The sequence below is a fragment of the Enhydra lutris genome, unplaced genomic scaffold, assembly GCF_002288905.1.
Source record: "Enhydra lutris kenyoni isolate GAN:26980312 unplaced genomic scaffold, ASM228890v2 scaffoldscaffold28, whole genome shotgun sequence".
In the NCBI taxonomy this organism is placed as follows: domain Eukaryota; kingdom Metazoa; phylum Chordata; class Mammalia; order Carnivora; family Mustelidae; genus Enhydra; species Enhydra lutris.
The window spans coordinates 8,424,815-8,451,055 of NW_019154112.1; the positions used below are offsets into that span (position 1 = coordinate 8,424,815).

The following is a 26,241-nucleotide window of genomic DNA, read 5'->3' on the forward strand; positions in this document are numbered from 1 at the left end:
TTTTAAAGATTCTATTCATTGGGGGCGCCTGGGTGGCTCAGTGGGTTAAGGCCTATGCCTTCCGCTCAGGTCATGATCCCAGGGTCCTGGGATCAAACCCCTGCATTGGGCTCTCCGCTCAGCAGGGAGCCTGCTTCCCTCTCACTCTCTGCTTGCCTCTCTGACTATTTGTGATCTCTGTCTGTCAAATAAATAAATAAACTCTTTAAAAAAATAAAGATTCTATTTATTTATCTGACAGAGAGAGAGAGAGAGAGATCACAAGGAGGCAGAGGGGCAGGCAGAGAAAGAGAGGGGGAAGCAGGCTCCCCGTTGAGCAGAGAGCCCAATAGGGGGCTTGATCCCAGGACCCTGAGATCATGACCTGAGCCACCCAGGCGCCCCTCACAGTCACATCCAAGACATCAAGCTAATGGATTCTGGAAAACCAGAATTGGTTTTCCTCCTATTTTTCCTGGCTATTCCTTCTCAGTCATTTTTCTGGTGCCTCCTCCTTAAACACTGAGCTCAAACCCAAGGGCATAACAAAACCAATTCCCAAATCCCATCTTTAGGCCTCTATCTCCTGGGACCACCCCCAATACTAACTCTGTAGCAGTTTGGGTCCAGTCAAAAGTTGGAATCATATAATAGGGCACCTGGGTGGCTCAGTCAGTTAAGGGTCTGCCTTAACCTCAGGTCATGATCTCAGAGTCACAGAATCAAGTCCCACATGGGCTCCCCACTCAGCAGGGAGTCTGCTTCTCCCTCTGACCTTTGCCCATCTCATGCTTTCTTTCTCTCTCAAATAAATAAATAAAATATTTTAAAAAGAGTATTACATCATAGTAGTTAATGTAAGAATAATTAACCATATTGAGGTATCTGGCTGGCTTAGTTGGTAGAGCCTGCAACTCTTGATCTGGGGTTGTGAGTTCAAGCCCCACACTGGGGGTAGAGGTTACTTAATTATTTCACTCTAAAATAAAGAAGAATACCTATAATAAAAGAAATGACATATAAAGAAACTATATATGGTACGCTAGGGCTGAGAGAGAGTACCCAAGTAAGAATGAATTCAAAAGGGGTTCAGATCTCAAGTGCAGAAGGCCTTCAGAGAGTATGGGCTACATAACATAGGGGGCTTGCAGAAAGAGCAGCTGCTCTCTGTGGACCTCCTTGGCCATAGGCAGGCTGCATGCACGGCTTGTAGAAGGATCAGCTTCTTGGTGTGTGACCTTCTGGACCACAGGCCAGGCAGGAATCTTGGTTTCCCTGTCTAGTAAGTTGTGGATGGGTTATGGCTGGGCCAAGGTGGCAAGTTCTCAGAGGGATCACTTTCTGGGCCTATAGCTGGGGTAGGCCCTACCAGATATTCTCACACCTACAAGTCTGACCTTTGCCCTGCAGTTCCCTTCCACTCTCTCCAGTATGTTGGAAATTGGCAGGAAACCTCTTCTTCCTACAGTGTCCTCCTATAACCTCTACTGAGAAAGGTTAACATAGTGGGCACTTTAAAAGAGAACTGCTTAAAGGAATTCTGTTTTTTATCAGACAGCACTTACCAAGGGGTGTACTAAGTCCTTGTCTGAGAAGCAATAAGTTGATAACGGACACATTTCAAACTTCACAAGCTCCAGCCACACGTGCTGTTGTTTGAACAACTAGGCACAGTCTACCCTTGGGTTCTACCCTTTTCCTTTGTATCTACTTTTCCCTGAGATTGGTTTGCTTGAGAACAAGCCTGACTACACAATAGTCCTCCTTCCATTTTACAAAAGAAAAATACAGATTTCTCACATCACATTCCGAACTAGGGCTCATTGCCCTGGGGTGTTTAAAAAAAACAAACACCAAAAACAAACCAAACCAACCAACCAACCAAACTAAAAACACCTTTGTATCAAAGAGGATATATCAAAATATTGGTTTTAAGAAAACCTTTTTAAAAGAGTAATCAAGGCATGTTGTCCATTGACAGAGTAATGGCTGTTAAAATGTCCTATATACTTTCAGTAGAAATATCTAGTCTTAAAAAGGAAGGCTGATGGCGCCTGGGTGGCTCAGTCATTTGGACAGCTGACTCTTGATTTTAGCTCAAATCATGATCTCAGGATCTTGGGATTAATCCCTAAGACGGGCTCAGCACTTACTGAGGAGTTGGCTTGAGGATTCTCTCTCTCTCTCCCATCCCCTGCCCAACTCCACCCCCATGTTTTCTCTCTCTCTAACAAATAAATAAATCTTAAAAAAAAAAAAAAAGGCTGACATATGCTACAATATGGATAAACCCTGAGGACATTATCTTAAGAGAAATAAGCCAGTCACAAAAGGACAAATACTGTATGATTCCACTTACATGAGGTACCTAGAGAAGTCAGATTCATAGAGACAGAAAGTAGCAGGTGGTTGCCAAGGGAGAGGGCAGGAATGGGGAGTTATTGTTTAATGGGTAGAGTTTCAGTTTTACAAAGTGAAGAGTTGGGGAGATGGATGGTAGTGATGGGTTGCATAACAATATTAATATATTTAATGTCACTGAATTGTACACGTAAAAATGGTTAGGATGATTTTTTAAAAAAGTAATCAGGGGCGCCTGGGTGGCTCAGTGGGTTAGGCCGCTGCCTTTGGCTCAGGTCATGATCTCAGGATCCTGGAATCGAGCCCCGCATCGCGCTCTCTGCTCGGCAGGGAGCCTGCCTCCTCCTCTCTCTGCCTGCCTCTCTGCCTGCTTGTGATCTCTCTGTCAGATAAATAAATAAAATCTTAAAAAAAAAAAAAGTAATCAAACTCTTCTAAAGCCAGGGGTTTTCTAATATGTATTTCTATAAAGGGATTGGTTTAGAAATAGATATTTGAAAGCCTATGTGGAGAACTCTGTATCGCAAGGGCCAAAACAGCATGAATTATTTAAAACGTAAGTGCCATTTTTGGATGGGCTTTTGAGAACCAATGGCTAAAACTAACAAATAAGAACTTCTACACAGGGAAGCCTGGGTGGCTTCTGCCTTTGGCTCAGGTCATGATTCCAGGTTCCTGGTACTGAGTCCCCCACTGGACTCCCTGCTGAGCAAGGAGCCTGCCTCTCCCTCTGCCTGCTGCTCCCCTGCTTGTGAGCTCTATCTTTCTCTCTCTCTGACAAATAAGTATAATTTTTTTTGAATCTTAAAAAAAAAAAAAATAGAACTTGGACACAATTTAAGACTCTATTGCTTTTACAAAGGCAAATAAAATGAAATATTTATTCCAATTGCAGTCACTCCTCATTTCATTTCCATTTTGTAAAAGTTGGACATTTTCTATTTCATTAATTTAAAAAGTACCCTTACTGAAACTCACACTGAAAAAGTTTCTCTATCAGGGTGCCTGTGTCGCTCAGCCAGTTAAACATTTGCCTTAGGCTCAGGTAATGGTCTCAGGGTCCTGGGGTTGAGCCTTGCATGGCGGAGGCTTGGGGGTGGGGGTGGGGGTGAGGGTTGGGGTGTCCCTGCTCAGCAGGGAGTCCGCTTCTCCCTCTCCCTCTGCCCCTCCCCCTGCTCCTTCTCTCTCTCTCTCTCTCTCAAATAAATAAATAAAATCTTAAAAAAAGAAAAAGTTTCTCCGTTGACTTCAATGTGGGAGAAGCTCTCTAGTTTCCCCAAATTCTTTTAGGCCTAATGCCAGCAAATCTGTCAAGCTTTCAAAGCACCTTGAGGGTGTTTTCTGAGACCCTCTGGTTGCGTTCAGTGTGCTTCCCGACCCAGCGACTCGCGAGCAATGGAGGGTGAGGAACTTAGCATCTCTCCCGGCACCGTGGGCGGCCCGCCCCCTTGGTGGCCTGGCCCGGCTCCCCGTGACCTCCCAGCGTTCAGTTTGGGCGCCTGCTCTCAGGCCGCGGTCCCTGCGTTCCCGCCAGTTATTTAAGTTTCATTTCCCGCTGCGACTGCCGGCTCCTCCTCCCGTGGCCTTTCCCGAGGCTAAGTCTCGGTGCTTTCGGGGAACAGAGAGCGCCAGCCATGGACCCCCGGCGCGGAAAGGCCACGCGGACAGCTTCGAAGGCCGGAGCCGCCGCGCCCAAGGCGCAAGGAATGAAGGGTACCGGGACGGAGCCCAGCGAACCTCCCGCCGCGCTTGGGGCAGCCCGGCCCAAAGCACAGATGTGCGGCCGGGTCGGGGCCCCTGGATCCGGGAGGAAGAAGCGTGCCCCGGGCTCTCCCGAGAGACCACCGGTGCGCGCGCGGAATGCCTGTGCCAAAAAGGCGCCTCTGGGTTCTGAGGACGCGGTGGAGGGGCTGGCGGTTCCGGCGGGGAAGCTGGCGCCTCCTGCGGCCCCGGGGCCGCCCCTTCCCAGGACTGGATCTTGCCGCGAGAGGGGCGCGCGCGCCCCTCGGGAGCAGAGAACCCTGCCAGAGCCCACGGAGGTCTCCGGCCTCGACCTCGGCCTCGACCTCCGCCTCGGCCTCGGCCCCCTGGTTCCCGCCTCGAGACTCAGGCAGCGCCCCGGCGCCTGGAAGCCCCGAACGGTGCTGGAAAAGTTGAAGCTGAGGCGCCAGGAAATCTCAGTGGCGGCGGAGATTGTGAACCGGGTTGTGGACCACCTGCTGCGGAGATTGCAGAGCTGCGAGTCCGAGTTCCAGGGTGTCTCGCGACTGTGCACCGGAAGCTACTACGAGCGCGTGAAGGTGAGCTGCCCAGCGCCTCTCCTCCCGCCGACTCCCTCGCCCCCGTCCCCAGCCTGCCCGATAGTCCCAACACCGGCGGGTCGCGCGGTCCCTCACTTCCCTTCGAAAGTAACTCAGACTCTCGTTCTTTTGTGGCCTGTGACTCAGTTCCAGCCAAAGAGAAGAACAGCTGTTCGTTTACCTATCTGTACATTCAGCGAACGTACAGCTAACCAACATTGGTGCCAACTACTGTCAAGACATTACTGTTGGGAAATTCCAATGTATAGATTCATTCATGCAAGCAGATTGTATGGAGTTTCTGTAACAGGGCCCTGCTTGGTGTGCCCTAGTCAAATTCCGACTTGGATAATTAGGAGTGCGAAAAATTACACAAAATTGGTATATCTAGGAGCATTTTTCCTATGGGAAAAACTATAGGAAGAATATCTTCAGTCAGTCCCCCAGCCGCTGCGGACTTCCCCTCTCCCCAGTTTTCTTATGCCAATGTCATGGGAACCTCACAGTGAGTGATTAAAAAAAATTTTTTTTTAAGAAAAAGATCTCCTACAGACCCTAAAAAGTGTACCTCCTAAATACACATACAGCGTGATTGTTTCAGGGTATGTATTCCACGGTTCCCTTTGTTTGTGTGTGGCTGAGTTATTAAAGTCTTCATGCCAGTAGGCGTTGAAGATTTAGGAGCAGATTTCTGACTAGAGAATCTTTCCTGACCAGTGATGGTTGTTTTTGTTGTTGTTGTTGTTCTTGTTTGTTTGTTTTGTTAAGACTTTATTTGTGTGTGTGAGCGAGAGAGAGAGAGAAATGAGCACGCACAATCAGGGGTGAGGGAGTGGGAGGAGGGAGAAGCAGAATTCCCTCGGAACAGGGAGCTCGCTGGATCCCAGGGCTCTGAGATCTCGATCTGAGGTGAAGACAGACGTTTAATCATCTGAGCCCCCCGGGCGCCCCTAGTGGCAGTTTCTTTAGTTGTGTTCTCACCTAGTCCGTTTTTTGTTTTTTTTTTTTTTAATTTTATTTATTTATTTGACAGAGAGAGAGAGAGAGATCACAAGTAGACAGAGAGGCAGGCAGAGAGAGGGGGAAGCAGGCTCACTGCTGAGCAGAGAGCCCGATGTGGGGCTCGATCCCAGAACCCTGGGATCATGACCTGAGTGGAAGGCAGAGGCTTAACCCACTGAGCCACCTAGGCGCCCCTCACCTAGTCTGTTTTTTCAGGGCCGGGCTGTGCACCTGCAGGAGATCTGTTAAAATCTTGGGTATAGCATGAAGGAAATAGAGGCTGATAGCATTTAGGTGACCGTAATTTATTTTATAGTTACCTATTGGCTTTATTCAATTAACTTCTCTCCTTCAGAAGTAAATGATTATTAAACTCTAGATTTAGGTTTTTAGAATTATAAACTCCTGATAGCAGGCCAAATATTTTGCATCTTTGTGTTTCTAAGCCTTAACACATAGTAAGTATTCAAACGAATGAATGAACGTGCTCTAGAAGAAAGGATGGGTGGTTTCTCTCAAGACCTCTGTCTTCTCAGGGTAGCAGATTCAGACTTCATTCCCACGATAAGCATTTAACCTGGTAGATTTCAGTGGAAATTAAACCTTTCATATATTTTTCTTTTGGCTTGCTACCTGGATTGTAAACTCCATTGCCACAGAATGTTTTACATAAATTGTAGCCTAAACAGCTGCCCATTTCATTGGTGTGGACCCAGTGATATTTGTTTACTGCCAGAAAGACCGTGTATGTATCAGTCTTTGAATCTTAAAACTCTTTTAGCACTGAAGACTATATAATTCCATCTAAAGCGTTTTGGTAGCCAAATGAGCAAAATTTTCACTAGATTGTTTGGCTTAAGTGTGATTCTTATTACATAAATATCATTCAGTTCAGTCATATGGCAGGAACAATAAGATGTTTAAAGAAGTTTCCAGTCAGAACCAGTCTCCTTTTTTTTTTTTTTTCTTTAACGTAAACTCCATATCCAAAGTGGGTCTTGAACTCAGGACCCTGAGATAAAGAGTGGGACATACTCTACCGACTGAGCCAGGCCAGCTGTCCAAGAACCTGTCTCCTTTTTATTTTTATTTTTTTAAAAATTCAATTTCTAAAAGTAATCTCCACAACCAAAGTGCGGCTTGAATTACAACCTGAGGATTACAACCTGAGATGAAGAGTCATGTGCTCTTCTGACAGAGCTAGCCAGGTGCCACTCCATTTTAAAATCATACACTGGTGGAAGAAATCGAATGAAATTTGTTTTCCTAAAACATGTATTGATTTTTAAAACTGATACATTTTCTTTCTTTTAAAGATTTTACTTATTTATTTAACAGACAGAGATCACAAGTAGGCACAGAGGCAGGCAGAGAGAGAGAGGAGGATGCAGGTTCTCTGAAGCAGGCTCTCTGTTGAGCAGAAAGCCCCATGCGGGGTTCAATCCCAGGACCCTGGGATCATGACCTGAGCTGAAGGCAGAGGCTTTAACCCACTGAGCCACCCAGGTGCCCCCAAAACTGATACATTTTCATCAGAGTTGATTCATTGCCTGGCTCTAGCAGTTAATCCTCTGGCAGGCTCCCACAGCTTCCTGCCCACTACCACTTTTCTCAGCCTTTCCCATAGTCACCCCTTTTCCATGTTGATGTCCCTGGAAAGTTAGGAAAAGCATAAAGAAGAGCAATATTATTCCTGTTCATTATATTCACTGTTATCTTTTTGGTGTATTTTCTTCTGTTATGCATCCACTTGGATTTCAAAGCTAGATTCCAAACTCTTTGTAACTGATAAAAAATAGACACACCTCTCAGTAATTTATTTACTTGGTTCCATATTGACACATTTTTATTCATGTATTTTATTGTAATATTGTCAAGTTTTAGGTGAAAATTTGGAAAACTTATATAGAAATTCTCTGGATAATTGCCACTTTATAATGTTCTCTTTTTCTTTTTGCAATTTACCAATCATAACTTTGGGCTGAGTATAAGGCTATATAGAAATCAAGTAATTGTAGTGGTTCTAGCCAGTAGTACATTAACCAGTAAAGAGAAGAACTACAGCCACATGCAACAATGTGAATGAATCTTGTCATAATGTTGAACAAAAAAGGAGAAGGTAAAGGAATACATAGAACTCATGTAAACAAGGCAGGAAAAAGAAGCAAAATACGTAAGATCAGAAAAAGAATAATAAAACTTATTTATGCAGATGACTTGATTGAATTTTTGTACAAACTATTAGAAATACAGTTGGCCTTTGAACAATACAGGGCCTAGGGGCATCAACCCTTCCCCATCCATGTAGTCAAAAATCTGCATATAACTTAAAAAAATTTTTTTATTTTTTAAATTTTTTAAAAATTTATTTGTCAGAGAGAGCACACGCAAGCAGGAAAATCAGTAGGTAGAGGGAGGGGAAGAAGCAGGTTCCCTGCTGAGCAGGGAGCCCCACGTGGGGCTCAATCCCAGGACCCTGAGATTATGACCCCAGCCGAATGAAGACACTTAACCGACTGAGCCACCCAGGTGCAGCTGCATATAACTTTTGACTCCCCAAAACCTTAACTACTAAGAGCCTAGTTTTGACTTTTTGATGAACAGTAAGAGTAACACATACTTTGTTCATTATATGTATTTTATATTGTATTTTACAATAAAGTAAGAAGAGAAGAGAAAATGTTACTAAGAAAATCCTAAGGAAGACACAATACATTTATAATACTGTACTGTTTAAAAAAAAAACAAAACAACAACCATGTATAAATGGACCTGCCCAATTCAAATCTGTGTTGTTCAACTGTTATCAGTGAATTTAGCAGGATTGCTGGATACAAAGTCAGTAAACAAAAATCAAAGTACCTCAATATATTAACAACAAAAAGAGTGTAAATGAAATGTAAAAATGCCATTTATGATAGCATCAAGATCATCAAATATTTAGGAATAAATCTTGCTAAAGATGATAAAAATTTTAAAATATTGCTGAGTAAATTTGAAAACAGACTAAATAAATGGAAATCTATATCATGTTCTGTTTTCCTCAAATTGATCTATATAGATTCAGTGCAATTTAGTCAAAGCCCTATCAATTTTTTTGATTAAATTGACAAGCTTATTATAAGACATATATGAAAATGCAAAGGTGGGGGTGTGCCTGGGTGGCTCAGACAGTTAAGCATCTGATTTCCTGACTCAGCTCTGGTCTTGATCTCAGGGTCTTGAGTTTAAGTACCATGTTGGGCTCCACGCTGGGCATGGAGACTACTTAAAAAAAATGAAATGAAATGAAATGAAAATAAAAGAAATGCAGAGGACCTAGAATAACCCAGGCAATTCTTTTTTCTTTTTTTTTTTTAAAGATTTTATTTTTTTGAGAGAGACAAAGCAGAGAGAGAGAGAGAGAGAGAGAGAGAGAGAGAACACGGGGGTGAGGAAGGGCAGAGGGAGAGGGAGAAGCAGGCTGTCCCAGAGCAGGGAGCCCCACATGGGCCTTGATCCCAGGACCCCGAGATCATGACCCGAGCCGAAGGCAGACGTCCAACCAACCAAGCCACCCAGGTACCCCAATCCAGGCACATCTAAAGGAGAAAATGTTAGAGGATTTACCCTATCAAAGAGCAAGACTTACTATAAAAATACCCTAATTAAGCAGATATTATTGGTGCAATGATAGACAAATAGGCTAATTGAGTAGAAAGTCCACAGACAGACCTGCGTATATAATTCAATTCAGTACAAAATATATGCAATAGTGTAGTTCAATGGGAGAAAGGATGGTTTTTTCAATAGTTGATACTGGGTCAATTGGATATCCATGACAGCCACCAACCCCACACATCATATACAAAAGTTAATTCAAGATATAAAATAAACCTAAAGATAAAGGAGGAAACAACAAAGCTTCTAGACGAAAGCATAGAAGACTATCATCATAACAATGGGATGTACAAATATTTCTTAAATAGGACACTAAAATTGCTAACCATAAAAATAGATAAAATGGACTTCATTAGAATTGAGCTTCTCACCATTGAGAGAATGAAAATGCAAGCCACAAACTCAAAGAAGTTACTTTCAATATGTATATTTGACAGAGGACTAGTACAAATCAATAAGAAAAAGACAAACCAATTTAAAATTGGGCAAAAGCACTTGAATAGATGCTTTAGTATATAATCCAAATAACAATAAACGTGTTCAACATCATTAATCAGCCAGAAAATGTAAATTAAAATCATGATGAGATTCTGTTACACATCTATCCACTAGAATGGCTAAAATTTTAAAAGGCTTGATAGTTCCATCTTAGAAGATGTGGAGCAACTGAAACTGCTTTGCCTTGATGAAGAGAAGATAGGTTGGTATAACCTCTTTGGAACATTGACACTTTGGTCTAAGGCTAAAGATAACGCTTATCCTATGGTCCAGCAGTTCTACTCCTAGATATATACACAGTGGAAATGAGTGCTCATGTCCACCAAAAGGCATATGTAAGAGTGCTCAGAACAGCTTTGTAATAGTTCAAAACTGGAAATAATCCAAATACTCAAAGACAGAATAAGCAAATGTATTTTGATATATTCCACTAATCCAGTAGTATACTGCATAAGATGAAAAAGAACAAATACCAACACATGTAACAGTATGGGTGAATCTCATAAATGTAACGTTAAAAGGAGTCAGTTGTAATAGAGTACATTTTATATGATTCTGTTTATATGGTGCTTCCAAACAGGTGGCCGAATTTATGGTGTTAGAACAGTAGGGACTCTCGGTGGAGGTTTCTGAGAGGGAATGGGAATGAGAACCTTCTGTGCTCTGGGGGTGAGAATAGGGCAGCGCCCACAGAGCTCCCAGTCCCTATTGAGATTCAGCCATTTTTCTGGAACAAATCCTCCTTGGATTGTTGCAAACTCCTGGTTAATATACAGATCTGAAAAAGTTGAACTGACTAATCTGGCCCGTGTTCTTGTTGCTTTTATGGAAGAGTGGATTTTCGCAGGCTCTTACTTCATTCTCACTGACGTCACTCCCAAGTGTTTGACTCTCATAGAACACTCTAGTCAGTTCAGGCTGCCATTACAAAAACACTATAAACCGCGTGGCTTAAACAACATAAGATTATTTTCTGAGAGTTGTGGAGGCTGGAAGTCAAAGATCATAGTGCAAGCATGGTTAGGTTTAGATGAGGACTCTCTTCGTTGCTTGTAGACAGCCACCTGCTCCCTGTATCCTCACTTTACTCCTCAGTGCATGTGGGCAGAGAGAAAGGGATCTTTCTTCCTCTCTTTTTCCTCTTCCACCACCTCCTTCTCCTCCTACCAGTGTTATCAGATTAGCACTGTACCCTCATGATCTCATTTAACCGTCTAAAAACGCTGTCTTGAAGTACAGTCACTTTTGGGGTTAGGACTTCAATATATGAGTTTGGGGAGGACATGATTGAATATACAACACAGTACATCTCGATCTGGACTAGCCCCATTTCATATGGTCAGTAGACATATATGGCTACTAGGTACCCTGTTGAGCAGTACAGTCCAATAGCTGTGCTTGAAGCATGCTCTTGACTAATGAGAGATTTGTGGTATTTTTACTACAGGAAAAATAATCATTTGACATCATTGCTGATTCATAGATTATTATTGTGAGGATGAAAATGATTCTTTGAAGCTCCTAAAATGCTGTGGTTCAAAGACATTAATGTAGAGCATGACTTGGCACTCACAGTTACTTGGGTGACCAACAGCTCTAACAAGATGGCCTTTGCTCAACTAGCCAGCACAGGGCTACACACGTTTTTTTAGACCATTGTGACAGGAGTGTGGCTGTAGCATGTATCTTGTGACATAAAAGATAGCACCTTATAGGTTTTTCATTTTAAGTTTTTAATTCAGAAAAAGCTGGTACAGATTTTAAAAGCTTGCATGATACAATTTAAAATTATTCTAAATTATAAAAATAATGCATACTCTTGGTTAAAAAAAGGTATGGAACCTACAAACAAAAACAATAATCCTCTCCTAGTTTCACTCATCCCACTTCCAGAGGGTATGAATCTTAGGAATCTTGCTTTTCAAAGTAGTGTGTTAAGTGGACATTTCAAGAAAAAATTGCAGTTGCTTGGAAAATATTCACAAAACAACATTTCAGTGTTATTTTTACTATTTCTTAGATTTCTGCTCCTAATGAATTTGATATAATGTTCAAACTGGAGGTCCCCAGAATTCAGCTAGAAGAATATTGCAACAGTGGTGCTTATTACTTTGTGAAGTTCAAAAGAAATCCTAAAGGAAATCCTCTGATTCAGTTTGTAGAAGATGAAATATTATCAGCTTCTAAGATGCTGTTCAAGTTTAGGAAGATCATTAAGGAAGAAATTAAAAACATTCAAGGTAAGATTTTTGACTTTTGATTCTTGAAGTTCTTTTTTTTTTTTAAGATTTTATTTATTTGAAAGAGACAGAATGGGAGAAAGAGCATGAGAAGGGGGAGGATCAGAGGGAGAAGTAGACTCCCCACTGAGCAGGGAACCCGATGTGGGACTCGATCCTGAGTCTCTAGGATTATGACCTGAGCCGAAGGCAGCCGCCCAACCAACTGAGCCACCCAGGGGCCCTGATTCTTGAAGTTTTAATCATACCTACTAATTGCCAATGTACACTCCTCTACTGACTTTTTTTTTTTTTTCCACATCAAGCAGTTAAAGTGCCCCGGTCATAACAAGGTTTGAGGGAGACATATATCACATAACAGTGTGAGCACCCAATCATCACACTTATGAACTACAAAAGCATCCTCTGCTGATCTCTCTTGACCTCTCTGCAGCAGACTGTTGATCAGTACCTCCTAGAAACAACTCTTTGCTCTTGATTTTAGTTTACTACATTTTCTTGACATTCTTTCTAAACATTGATTAGTTCTATTTTGTTCTCCACTGACTATTCACTGGACAGCTGCCTCATGCCTCTGGATACATGTGGTTGCATAAAATCCCCGGGTTCACCTCTTGAAGCTTGTAAACACAAATTGCACCGAGTGCTCTGAAGGGAATGAACTAGGGGAAATAGTGGCAATTGGGGTGGAGTAAGACCCCAAGGCAGAAAACAGCAAGCTCAAGGAACAAAAAGAGGCCTGTGTGGACAAGGGGAAGAGTGACACGAAATGAAGTTGAAGAGGTGGCCAGGGGCTAGATTGTCCAAGGACTTGTAGATCCTGGAAATGAATTCAGATGATTTCATGTTCATTCAGGTTTTAATGAAGGAATAATGATTGGCTTTATATATTTTTTTAAGATTTTATTTATTTATTTGACAGACAGAGATCACAAGTAGGCAGAGAGGCAGGCAGAGAGAGGGGGGAAGCAGGCTCCCCACTGAGCAGAGGGCCCAATGTGGGGCTCGATCCCAGGACTCTGGGATCATGGCCTGAGCCAAAGGCAGAGCTTTAACCCACTGAGCCACCCAGGCGCCCCTGGCTTTGTATTTTTAAAAGTTTACTCTGGCTTCTCTGGAGAAGATATTCTAAAAAGACAAATAAGGAAAAGGAAAGAAAAAGGAAAATATTGAAGTAATTCAGGTGAAAGATAGTGGTGGCTTACATGGAGGATGGGATGGAGAGAAGCAGACACATCCAAGCTTGTCGTAGTGCTTCCTTCTGGAGTAAGTGTAGGGGTTGAGAGAAAGGATTGAATTAAAGAAGGCCTCCAGCTTTCTGACTGAGCGCCTGTGTGGATTGATTGTACCATTTTCTAAGATGGGAAGGACTGAAGAGGAACATATCTTGAGGTATGAATTAAAGGAGTTTGGCTTTGGATATATTAAGTTGGAGATTCCTGTGATACACTGAAGTGAGAATGTCACGTATGTAATTGGATATGGGTTTGAAGTGCAGAGGATATGTTTGGGCTGTATGTGAACATATAAATGGCATTGGCCATAGATGAGACCATGTAGGCAGAGAGCATTGATTCGTTTATTCATGAATCAGTATCCTCCGATCCTCTAATGTGCCAGATGGTCTAGGTGTTTGGGATACAGTAATGAACAAAGAGATGAAGACCCTCACCCTTCTGTACCTCATGGTTAGGTAAGGGCAGACATACAATTAATAATGAATGGAAACCATAATTATCTTATATACTAGAAAATAGTAAGTTTTATGATGAAAAAGTATAGCAAAGTGAGAGGGACCAGGAGTGTTGGGGGTATGATGGGGGAGGGGGAGCTACAGTGTTAAGTAGAGTGGTAAGAGGAGGAGGATCCCATTAGAGGTTGGGAAGAAGAGAAGAAGCCTAAGGAGACTATGTGATTTTGCAGAATGAGGGGTCAGGGTGTAGAATGCTACTGACTTCCAGAAACCATAGGACTTGGTCTATAGTTTTGTGGAGTTTGTTGGTGCCTTTGACTTAACAGTTCCAGTGGAGTCCTGTACAGACAGCATGTGTAGGCATATCCTTACAAAGTCTCTGCTGTAAAGGGCACAGAAAGGTGGGTTTAAGTGTGGGGAAGAGGCAGGGTGGAGTCAAGAGAGAGGAATATTTGAGAATGAGAAATACTGGAACCCTTCGTATATAGATAGGAATGATCCGGTAGGGAGGGGGCAGCCCCTGATGAGGAGAGAGGGAACAATTGAAGAAACAAGGTGCTTAGGATGGAAGGGGTGGCCTTTGTGCAAGGGTGGCCTTTGAAAGGTAGATGGACACTTCTTAGTAGGAATAGGAGAGTAGAAGGATATCATGGGTAAGAAGTGGATTTTGCAGATTTAGTAATAAGAAAATTGAAGGCCTTCTCTAGAGTTTTCTCCTTGTTTCTCTAGCTTTTCTCTCACTGTGGTCCCTTCCAGAAGTCTTGTCTAAGAGTAGTCTTTAACTACTGCTTGTATACCTCCCAATCCCAAAGCCAGTATCTCTCATCTAGAGGTTTTCCTGAATTTCTGACCACCACAGCCACCTGTCATATGGCCATCTTTACTTGGGGGTTTTCCACACACCTATAGCTCAGTGTGTCTAAAACCAAGTGCAACTCAGCCCCATATTTCTTCCTTTTGATTGTTCCGTATTGAAGAATCAAATCAACGTCAACCATTTTCCAGGCCAAAATCCTGGGATTACATTCTAGACTTCTACCTTCTTTCTTACCTTACTGATTCAGTCCATCTACCAGTTTTGTTTATTTAAACCCCTTTATTTTTATTTATTTATTTTTAAAGATTTTATTTATTTACTTGACAGAGAGAGACACAGCAAGAGAGGGAACACAAGCAGAGAGAGAGGGAGAAACAGGCCTCCCGCCAAGCAGAGAGTCTGATGTGGGGCTCGATCCCAGGACCCTGAGATCAGGACCTGAGCCTAAGGCAGACGCTTAACGACTAAGCCACTCAGACGCCCTGATTTAAACCTAATTGCTCTCATTTCTGCTACTTGTGTCTTTTTTTTTTTTTAAGATTTTATTTATTTGTCAGATATTTGTAAGATATCTTACAAATGTCAGATTTGTAAGATATTATTATTTGTCAGAGAGAGAGAGAGAGAGTGAGTGCACAAGCAGGCAGAGTGGCAGGCAGAGGCAGAGAGAGAAGTAGGCTCCCTGCGGAGCAAGGAACCCTATGCAGGACTCCATCCCAGAACCCTGGGATCATGACCTGAGCTGAAGGCAGCGGCTTAACCAACTGAGCCACCCAGGCATCCCCACTTCTGTCTTTTTTAAAAAAACAAAAACTGTACTGTTGATCCTTGAACAACAGGACAGTTAGGGCCACCAAACTCCCTGCATAGTCAAAAATCTGTGTATAACTTAACAGAACTTAACCACCAAGAGCCTCCTGTTGACTGGAAGCCCTATTAATAACATAAACAGCTGATTAACATGTATTTTGTATGTTATATGTAGTATATATTATATTCTTATAATAAAGTAAATTAGAGAAAAAATGTTAAGAAAATCATAAGGAATGTCTACGTCAAAATAAAAAGTCTCTGCACAGCAAAAGATACAATCAACAGAACTAAAAGGCAACCTATGGGGTATCTGGGTGGCTCAGTTGGTTAAGCGACTGTCTTCTTCTCAGGTCATGATCTTGGGGTCCTGAGATAGAGTCCTGCATTGGGCTCCCTGCTCACCGCGGAGCCTTCTTTTCCCTCTTCCATTCTCCCTGCTTGTGCTCTTTTTCTCTCTCTGTGTCAAATAAATAAACAAAATCTTTAAATTAATTAATTAAAATAAAATAAAAGGCAACCTACAGAATGGGAGAAGAGATTCGCAAATGATATATCCAATAAAGGTTAGTATCCAAAATATACAAAGTACTTATTAAAGTCAACACCAAAAAAGACAAATAATCCAATTAAGACATGAACAGACATTTCTCCAAAGAAGACATGCAGATGGCCAAGAGATACATGAAAAGGTGTTTATCATGACAACATCAGAGAAATGCAAATCAAAACTACAATAGGATATTACCTCACAGCTGTCAGAATGGCCAAAATAAAAAACACAAGAAACAACAAGTGTTGGCAAGGATGTGTAGATAAAGGAACTTTAGTGCTTTATTGATGGGAATACAAACTGGGGCAGCCACTCTGGAAAACATTATGGAGGTTCATCAAAAAGTTAAAAATATAACTACCCTATAATCCAGTAATCACAGTACTGGGTATTTACCCAAAGAATACAAGAACACTAATTCAAAGGGATACATGCACCCCTATATTTATAGAAGTATTATTTACGATAGCCAAGATATGGAAGCTGCCCAAGTGTCTATTGCTTGATGAATGGATAAAGATGTGGTATATGTATATCTACAATGAAATATTATTTAGCCATGAAAAAAGAATGACATCTTGCCATTTGCAATCATATGGATTGAGCTGGAGAGTATGATGCTAAGTGAAATAAGTTGGTCAGAGAAAGACAAATATCATCTGATCACACTCATGTGTGGAATTTAAGGAACAAAGCAAGAAGCAAAGGAACAAAAAGAAACAGACCCTTAGCTACAGAGAACAAACTGATGGTTACCAGAAGAGAGGGGGGAGGGGATGGATTAAATAGGTGATGGGATGGGGCGCCTGTGTGGCTCGGTGGGTTAAAGCCTCTGCCTTCAGCTCAGGTCATGATCCCAGGGTTCTGGGATCGAGCCCCTCATCAGGCTCTCTGCTCAGCAGAGAGACTGCTTCCCCTCCTCTCTCTCTGCCTGCCTCTCTGCTTACTTGTGATCTCTGTCAAATAAATAAATAAATAAATAGGTGATGGGATTAAGGAGTGCACTTGTCATGATGAGCACTGGGTGATGTTTGGAAGTGTTGAATCATTATGTTGTATACCCGAAACTATCACATCGTATGTTAACTAACTGGAATTTAAAAACTCAAAAAGAGAAAATCATAGGGAAGAGAAAATACATTTACAGGATTGTACTGTATTTACCAGAAAAACACTCATTTAAGCCAACCTATGTATTTCAAACCCATGTTGTTCCGGCGTCAGCTGTATTTAAAGTGAGAGGACCTAAAAATCTACCCTCTGAGCTCATTTCCAGTATTTAGTGTAGTCGTATCAATGACAGTCATCATGCTTACTCATCCTACATAACTGTAACTAATATCTCCCCATTTTCCCCACCTCCCCACCCCCGGTAACTACCATCCTACCCTCTGCTTCTATGTATTCTGCTTTTTTAGATTCCACATAAAAGTGAGGTCATGCAGTATCTGCCTTTCTGCATCTAGTTTGTTTCACTTAGTGTAATGGCCTCCAGATCACCCTGTCATCACCAATGGCAGGATCTTCTTCATTAAGGCCGAATGCTGTCCGTTGTGTGTATGTACCACAATTCCTGTATCTGTTCTTCCATCCATTGACACTTAGGTTGTTCCATGTCTTAGCTGTTGTGAATGATGCTGCAGTGAACACGCATTGCTCCCTTGTCTTCGTGCCCCCTGCCTCTGTGGTGTCACAGATACACACGCTCTGTGTTGGATAGTTGCTGTGGTCTTTGCGATGGCCCTTCTCCTCCCTGCCACTCATCTGCTCTTTTCTCCAGGCTTCCCTCCATACTGCCCCCCATACATTTAAGTGAAAATTTTATCATAGTACTCCAAAAGCCCAACATCTTCAGGCGCTCCTCATCATTTATTCCAGACAGAATTTTGACAATGCTTCTCTATGGTAGGTATGGATAAATATTGCTTAAATGGGGAAAAACACTTTGCTTTGTGGGGTCAGTTTCTACTTTAGAATTCATTTTCACCTTACACTCAGCACTTTATAGATCTCCAATGACGGATATATTATTTTTGCAGAAAATTGTATTGATAATTGCTGTCTTCCCCTTTTATACTTTTAAACAGGTATTGATGTCATTATGGAGAAGAAGAAGAGGGGGAGCCCTGCTGTAACACTTCTTATTAGAAAACCCAAAGAAATATCTGTGGATATAATCCTGGCTTTGGAGTCAAAAAGCAGCTGGCCTGCTAGCACCCAGGAAGGATTGCCCATCAGTCAGTGGCTTGGAACAAAAGTTAAAACCAATTTAAGGCGACAGCCGTTTTACCTGGTACCCAAGCATGCGAAGGAAGGAAATGGTTTTCAAGGTATCTTGAATGTGAAGGTTAACTTAAAGACAAAAAGAGGGGTCTGTCATTTTTTCTTTCTTTCTTTTTTTTTTTTTTTTTAAGTAAGCTCTATGGGGATACCTGGGAGACTCAGTTGAGTGTCTGCCTTCAGCTCTGGTCATGATCCCAGGGTCCTGGGATCAAGCCCCACATAGGTCTCCCCACTCAGTGGGAAGTCTGATTGTCCCTTTGCTTCTCCCCTTCCCCCTGATCATATTCTCTCTCTCAAATACATAAATAAAATCTTTAAGAAAAATAAAGTAAGCTCTATGCCCAATCTGGGGCTCGAACTCACTATCCGAAGATCCAGAATCACATGCTCTAACCGTGGAGCTAGCCAGGCACCCAAGGGTTATTAATGTTATATCCTAGGACAGTAATTAGTGCTGTCAACATATCAAGAGCCATCAGGCTAAACAGACTGTAAGATGGGAGTTTGGTGAGGAATGGAATTGAAAAAGGCATAGTTGTAGCAGTAATATCAAATACTCAGATTTAAAGTGTTTTCTAACTCACATTGGAGTGTTAGTTTTGCTTGTTTATTTTCAGTAGAGAGGGGCAGTACTGGCCTTGGAGTCAGACTGCCCTGGGTCTGAATCCTGAGGCTTCTTCTCCTACTAGATGTGTGATCTGGGGCTAGTTAACCAAGTCTCTCTAAATCTGTTTGCTCATCTCTATACTGGTTTAATCAAAGCTACTTGAAAGTTTCTGGGGGTGGGGGCACGCCTGGGTGGCTCAGTCAGTTAAGTGGCTGACTCTTGGCTTCAGCTCACGTCATGATCTCGGGATCCTGGGATTGGGCTACTGTGTCAAGTTCAGTGGGGAATCCGCTTGAGGATTCTCTCTCTCCCTCTGTTCCCCCGCCCCCGTCACTGCACTCACGTTTTTTCTCTCTCTCAAATGAATAAATTTTTTAAAAAGATTTTATTTTATTTATTTATTTGTAAGAGAGAGAGAGAGAGAGAGAGACAGAGATCACAAGTAGGCAGAGAGGCAGGCAGAGGGATAGGGGGAAGCAGGCTCCCTGCTGAGCAGAGAGCCCGACGTGGAGCTCTATCCCAGGACCCCGAGATCATGACCTGAGCCGAAGGCAGAGGCTTAACCCACTGAGCCACCCAGGCACCCCTCAAATGAATAAATTTCTTTTTTAAAAGACAAAAATAGCTTCTGGGAAGATAAAAATGAGACAGCGAATGCAAAATCCCTAGTTTAATCCAAGGCAGTTAAAATTAATGTTCTCATCAGAGCCTAGATTCTCATTCTCAGCCGTACACCTTTCTTTCCTTCTTGCCCTTCCACTGCACTCCATGCAGCTACCTGACCTTTGCAGCCTCTGGTGCAGTTGGACTTCTCACCTGTGTACTCTGCCTGGCGGGTAAGGACAGGATTTTCAGGTGGTGCTCTTAGGTAACATTCAAATTCTGAGTTAGTCTGCAGATAAAACAGCTAAAATAATTTTAGGTGATTATTTTATTTTTCTCATAAATTAAGGACTTTTGGTACCTACTACCGCTGGATTCCAGGGATATTGGAGGAGACCACAAAACGTAGGAACCAAGTTACAAATTAGTATTGCTGTACAAATCCTGGAATTAGTTAATCATGCTTAGTTTGATGGCTTATGTTTGTAGACACATCATAACTTTTTACATTGCACATATATAGGAGTCATTTTCTGCAAGAAAAGTTGTTAAGAGGGAATTACAGATATCATTATTCATAATTTTGGAAAAGGAACACAGCTTTCTGCAAAGAGGGGTTGCCACCCCTGAATAATTTCTAGAACGGCTATCCCAAGAAACTCTCTCTGTATGTGATGTGGAAATCTTGACAGGACCCATACCACCCTCTTGCTGGCCTACTACTGACTGCCCTGGGCAAGACTGGGAGACAAATCAGATTAGGGATGAGAGAGCCCTCAGAGGCACTGTGGCTGTTCAAAGGCCCGTGTGACTGGGTAGTTCTTCCTGTCCTTGGGTTAAGATCAAAGTGGAGGCTGGTGATGGGTGTTCAGGTGACCTTTGCTCTCTTGTTACTCTCGTTACCCTTGGCTGTTCTCCTCTTATCATTCTAGGTTATCTGTATTCGGGCAAAAGCCCTCCCCCCTCCCCTCAAATCTCTGTATCCAAATGACTGAATAGAGGGGATATATTCACAGTGAAAATACTGACACTACATTGCAGGCATGCGTTAACACCTATTTTAGTTTTTTTCTTTCCAAACATTTTACTATAATTTTTCTGGCCTCACAAGCTATATATATATATATATATATTTTTTTTTTTTTTTTAAAATTTTTTTTTTTTTTTTTAATGGTTCTCAAGTAGCCAGAGAAGCAGGCAGAGAGAGGAGGAAGCAGGCTCCCCGCTGAGCAGAGAGCCCGATGCGGGCTTGATCCCAGGGCCCCAGGACCATGACCTGAGCCGAAGGCAGAGGCTTTAACCCACTGAGCCGCTCAGGCGCCCCTAAGAGATGTTTTTTATTTAAATTATGAATGAATGTTGCTTTATTAGCTGCATTTCCTACTTCAGGTGAAGTGATCATATTTTTTTTTAAAGATTTTATTTATTTATTTGACAGAGAGAGAGAGAGAGAGAGAGCACAGCAGGGGGAATGGGAGAGGGAGAAGCAGATTCCCCTGAGCAGGGAGCCTGATGTGGGGCTCGATCCCAGGACCCTGGGATCATGACCTGAGCTGAAGGAAGACGCTTAACAACTGAACCACCCAGGCGCTCCTGATCATATGTTTTTCCTCTGTTCTGTTAATGAGACAGAGTAAATTGATTGATTTTAAAGTTATAAACCAATCATATATTTCTGGTATAAAACCAACAAATAATAGAATAGTCAGAATGTAAAAGAGTTAGCCATGGTAAAATCTGGGGAGAAGGGTTGGAAATCATTCTATTCTTATATAAAGTCTCCCAAAGAATAGAAAAAAGGCAACATGCCTTTGTTCATTTTACATGAACACAAAAACTTGCAAGTATGGTATAAAAAATGAATAAAAAATGTGAATCAATTGATTTAAATTATTATTGAAACAGAATATTAAAAAAAACTGAACTTAACGATGGATAAAAGTAGTATATCTTGTTATGGCTAATTATATTAAGCTCCGTGCTGCTCCCCACCATTTTTTCCTATCTCAGCTCACTGTCTGCTTCAAATCACTTGTTTTATTTTATTTTTTTAAATATTAATTTATTTATTTTAGAGAGAGAGAGTGGGGGGAGAGGCAGAAGGAGATCCTCAAGCAGACTCCCCACTGAGTGCAGAGCCCATATGAGCCTCAATCCCACAACCCAGGAGATCATGACCGGAGCTGAAATCATGAGTCAGACACATTAACTAACTGAGCCACTGTTCTGCACAAAAGATTCACAACTGCTGTGTTTTGGTTCCAAAAAGGAAAGAAAACTTTATTATTATTATTATAAAAAGCTAATAGAAACCTATCTATTACAGAAAACAACAGAAACAGGAGAGGAAAGGAATCTACACAGAGATGAAGCTTATAGTAGGCAATAAGTGAAAATAAGGCAAAGTTACATCAAATCCAGTACTTTGAACATTCAGCCTCATCAGCCGGGGAACCCAATGGAAACAGCCAGGCTGGGGTCCCCATAGAGAGGCCTGGGTGGAGGGTCCTCCTCTCGGGTGAGACTTCCAACTGACCATCCCCATAAGGGCCATTATTATAGGGCAAATCACAGGGTTTGAAATGAAACATTTGTTCGCCTACATGCAGTTTGGAGCAAGGTGCATTTCCACGTTATCATGTTTCTATGTTTTCAAGGAACCTGGGCTGTGTATCTGCCTCCCTTCCTGGATTCCATTCTGGGGGGCCAGCCGAGCCTGGAGCAGGAGGGGATGTGAGATACGATTTGTAGCTCCTGGCATCCAGAACAGAAGGGCCGGTTCTGACCTGGAGGCCAGATAATACGGTTTAAACAATCAGACTCCCAAGGTTATTCACATAGCACGAGTCTCACAAACAACATTCCTTAGCCTGCCTGTGTATATGCATGTCCAGGTGGTCAGTTATGCAGGACAAATCACAAAAATATCTAATCATACAGAACAGCTACTCAGGCGCCCTCAAATCACTTGTTTTAATATGTAATTACATTGTTTTTCTATTCGCTTCTTATGGTCTGTCTCTTCCTAGAACTCTTCCAGAGTGATAGTTTAATGAAGGAAATCACTTCAGCATTGTGTTATATTTATATATGAATGTTTTTGTTAAAGTGCTTTTCTATTTTTCTTTTGGAAATTAAGAAGAAACATGGAGGCTCTCCTTCTCTCACATTGAAAAGGACCTCTTGAAAAGTCATGGACATTCTAAAACATGCTGTGAAACTGATGGAATAAAATGTTGCAGGTAACTTCCTTGTTTTTTTATAGATTATCTATGGAAAATTTCATTTTTTTTTAAAGATTTTATTTAGGGGCACTTGGGTGGCTCAGTCGTTAAGCATCTGCCTTCAGCTGATGGAGCCCCACATCAGGATCCCTGCTCAGCGGGAAGCCTCCTTCTCCCTCTTCCACTCCACCTGCTTGTGTTCCCTCTCTCGCTGTGTCTCTTTCTGTCAAATACATAAATAAAATCTTTAAAAAATAAAACAGTAAAGATTTTATTTATTTATTTGAAAGGGAGAGCACGAGAAGGGGGAGGAGCAGAAGGAGAGGGAGAAGCAGACACAGGGCTTGATCTCAGGACCTGAGCTGAAGGCAGACACTTAACTGACTAAGACACCCAGGCACCCCTGAACATCTAATTCTTTACTGATTTCATAGCTCTAACCTAAAGATGATCATTGCTGAGTTGAGTCCTAGGGGCAGTGTGTGGCTGGATTGATCCTGGAGTATTATCTAGGAGATGAGCATGAAACCAGGGAAGCCAAATCCAAGGGCCCGAGGAAATAGTGTTGTTAGAAGGCAAGGCCAGAGAGCATATTCCTGAAGCTAGATCAGATAGTTGTATAAAGTATGACCAAGTGAGAAGATATGATCACTCACCACAGCTAGCCACAACAATTGGATGTGTCTTAGTATTCTGGTGGCTTCAAGGTAATGAGTATTAATGTCAGAGTCAGAGGAGGCCAAAAGATCATTCTTATTGGATATTGATACTGGTACCTTCTTCTGGATGGTTTGTGTTGAAGGCCAGAGACTGACTAGCTAAATGTGAAACAACACTAAGAGTGGGTAATTGTTTTCCTTGTTAGCACACACACCATAAAGAACTGAGATTGAAAAGAAATCATTTGAGTTTCTAAAGTTGTCCAGTAGAAGGTTCACAGAAGTTAAAAGGTCAGAACAAGAATGCCCAACGGGCAGGCATGGGAGGTTCTTTTTTTTTTTTTTTTTAATTTATTTTTTTATTTTTTAAAGATTTTATTTATCTATTTGAGAGGGAGAGAATGAGAGAGAGTGAGCATGAGAGGGGGAAGGTCAGAGGGAGAAGCACACTCGCTGCTGAGCAGGGAGCCAGATATGTGACTCAATCCTGAGACTCTGGGATCATGATCTGAGCTGAAGGCAGTCGCTCAAGCAGCTGAGCCACCCAGGTGCCCTGATGTTTTTTTTTTTTTTTTAAAAACATTGTATTTATTTATTTGACAGAGAGCACAAGCAGGAGGAGTGGCAGGCAAAGGGAGAAGGAGAAGCAGGCTTTCCGCTGAGCAGAGAGCCTGCTTCCTCCTCTCTCTCTGCCTGCCTCTGTGCCTGCTTGTGATCTCTGTCTGTCAAATAAATAAATAAAATTTAAAAAAAAAAGAAGGAAAACTGTGTTTCTGATAAGACTAAATAGTTTTGTAAAATTGCATCTTATCAACTACGAAATAACTGGATGAGTAATTAAATATTTGCAGCCTAGTAAGACAAAATCATTTTGTAAAAGTTAAAACAAGATTTTTCTAGGTGCTAAATAACGGAATGAATAGCATGAATATCTGCCAGTTTCATACATAAATTCATCCTGATAGAATATTCAAGCTAAAAATAAGGAAGAGGGAAGAATAAAAATGTTTTTGAAACTTCAAAGCATATATTTCGAAACATAACCAAGGTTTAGAATGACCCTATAATTATATTTATGTCTTTATTGTTTTTTGTATTTTTATACATAATATCTGTATTGTTTATTTTATCTTCATATGTTTTCCCTGTAAGATGACTAAAGCTTTTTGTGGAATGAAGCAGGTTGTAAATAAATAAAAATAAGTGGTTTTCTTTTTTTATTCAATAGGAAAGATTGCTTAAAACTAATGAAGTACCTCTTAGAACAATTGAAAGTGAAGTTTAGACACCGAAAGGAACTGGAAAAATTCTGCTCCTACCATGTGAAAACTGCCTTCTTTCATGTCTGTACCCTGGACCCACAAGACAGTCAGTGGGATACCAGAGACTTAGAGCTCTGCTTTGATAAGTGTGTGACATACTTTCTTGAGTGCCTCAAGACGGAACAACTGAAGCATTATTTTATTCCTGGATTCAATCTTTTCTCTCGGGACCAAATTGACAAAATAAATAAAGAATTTCTATCACAGCAAATTGCATATGAAAGAAAAAATGGATTTCCAGTTTTTTATGAATTTTGAAATTATATTTTTGAAAAGAATCAAGAATTAGAGTGACTTTATAATAACTGGAATGTTTGAAATTTGTCGCATCAGTGATCGACCAAAAGGAATGTAAATAATGATTTAGCTCTCAACTGTCTAAAGAAACCTGAATCAGTATAAAAGGATTGATCGTCCTAGGAAAGAGATTAGTCAAAGAATAAGAAGCAAAAGGAGTCTTTAAGATCTAAAAGCTTCACCAGTTTGGAATGAAAAGAAGGACATGGGGTGCCTGGCTGGCTCAGTCGGTGGAGTATGTGACTCTTGATCTCAGGGCTCTAAGTTTGAGCCCCATGTTGGGTATAGAGATTACTTACAAATAAAATTAGAAATACATATCGCCTGAGTTATATTCATCAAACACTCACTGAACACTACTTCTCACCTAGCACAAATGCGTGAGGAAGTTTGCAAGAGACAATATGAGAAATGATCATTGCCTCCACAAAACTGGTAGGCTTTGTTCAATGTTCAAATATATTTGGAAGCAGTGTCCTGTCCTATGCCAGAATAGGCAAGAAGGAAATGAAAAGATAAGTTCTATATTGTCTTTACATGTCTCAGGAAATCCATAAAGTCATAGCAAAATATAGACCAATGCACATGGCCAAATATGAAACATATAATTTCTTTTCCTTTATTATTTTTATTTTTAGTAACACTTTTTAAAGAGATTTTATTTATTTATTTCACACACACAGAAAGGGAATACGAGTAGGGGTAGCATCAGGTAGATGGAGAGGGAGAAGCAGGCTCCTCTCTGAGTGGGGAACCTGATGTGGGGCTGGATCCCAGGACCCTGGGGGCAGAGGCTTAACCAACTGAGCCACCCAGGCACCCCTTTTGCAACACTTTTATATGTATTTCTGAAAAGGTAATAAATGTATATGGTACAACACTGAAAGGAACGGATGGAATCACCCTTTCTCCTCTGCTCAGGCAGCATTCAATGTAGAGACTGTTCATTAACCTTTTCCTACTTGAGTATTTTGTACATTTTCTTATTGACTATTGTATTGTTTTCTCATGGTTTTGTAGAAGTTCTTCATATACTTTGGATATTTATGCTTCGTTGCTTGTCTACATAATGAATAACTTGTGTGGTGTGTCTTTACCATTTTTGGTGTCTTTTAGTAAACAAGTTTTAAAAATTTTAATGTAGTTGAATTTATCAGTCTTCTCCTTTACAGTTTGTGCACTTTATACATGTCTAACAACCTATTTGAACATACTAAGAGAAAAGTTAGATATTTGGAAGAGAGTTTGGGGGACAGTGGATGCTAAATAATAGAGAATAATAAATAATAGAGAAGTAGACAAAAAAAAACAGACCAAAAAAATTCCAAACTTC

The 26,241-nt window shown here is 41.4% G+C and overlaps 1 protein-coding gene across 1 annotated transcript; it reads left to right on the forward strand.

The window, feature by feature from the left end:
- Window positions 1-3,974: 3,974 nt before the first annotated feature.
- Window positions 3,975-24,869, forward strand: LOC111152334 (Mab-21 domain containing 1). Its single transcript, XM_022510831.1, has 5 exons — window positions 3,975-4,640; window positions 11,821-12,040; window positions 18,001-18,243; window positions 22,546-22,648; window positions 24,518-24,869. Exons 1-5 carry the CDS (start codon window positions 3,975-3,977, stop codon window positions 24,867-24,869), a joined length of 1,584 nt encoding a protein of 527 aa, XP_022366539.1.
- The last annotated feature ends 1,372 nt before the right edge of the window (window positions 24,870-26,241 follow it).

Bases quoted from the DNA above. Each gene is read 5' to 3' on its own strand.
- LOC111152334 (XM_022510831.1), top strand. From the start codon at position 3,975: ATGGACCCCCGGCGCGGAAAGGCCACGCGGACAGCTTCGAAGGCCGGA. The intron at 12,041-18,000 runs GTAAGATTTTTG...ACTTTTAAACAG, and splicing joins AGAAATTAAAAACATTCAAG to GTATTGATGTCATTATGGAG. The intron at 18,244-22,545 runs GTATCTTGAATG...TTGGAAATTAAG, and splicing joins GGAAGGAAATGGTTTTCAAG to AAGAAACATGGAGGCTCTCC.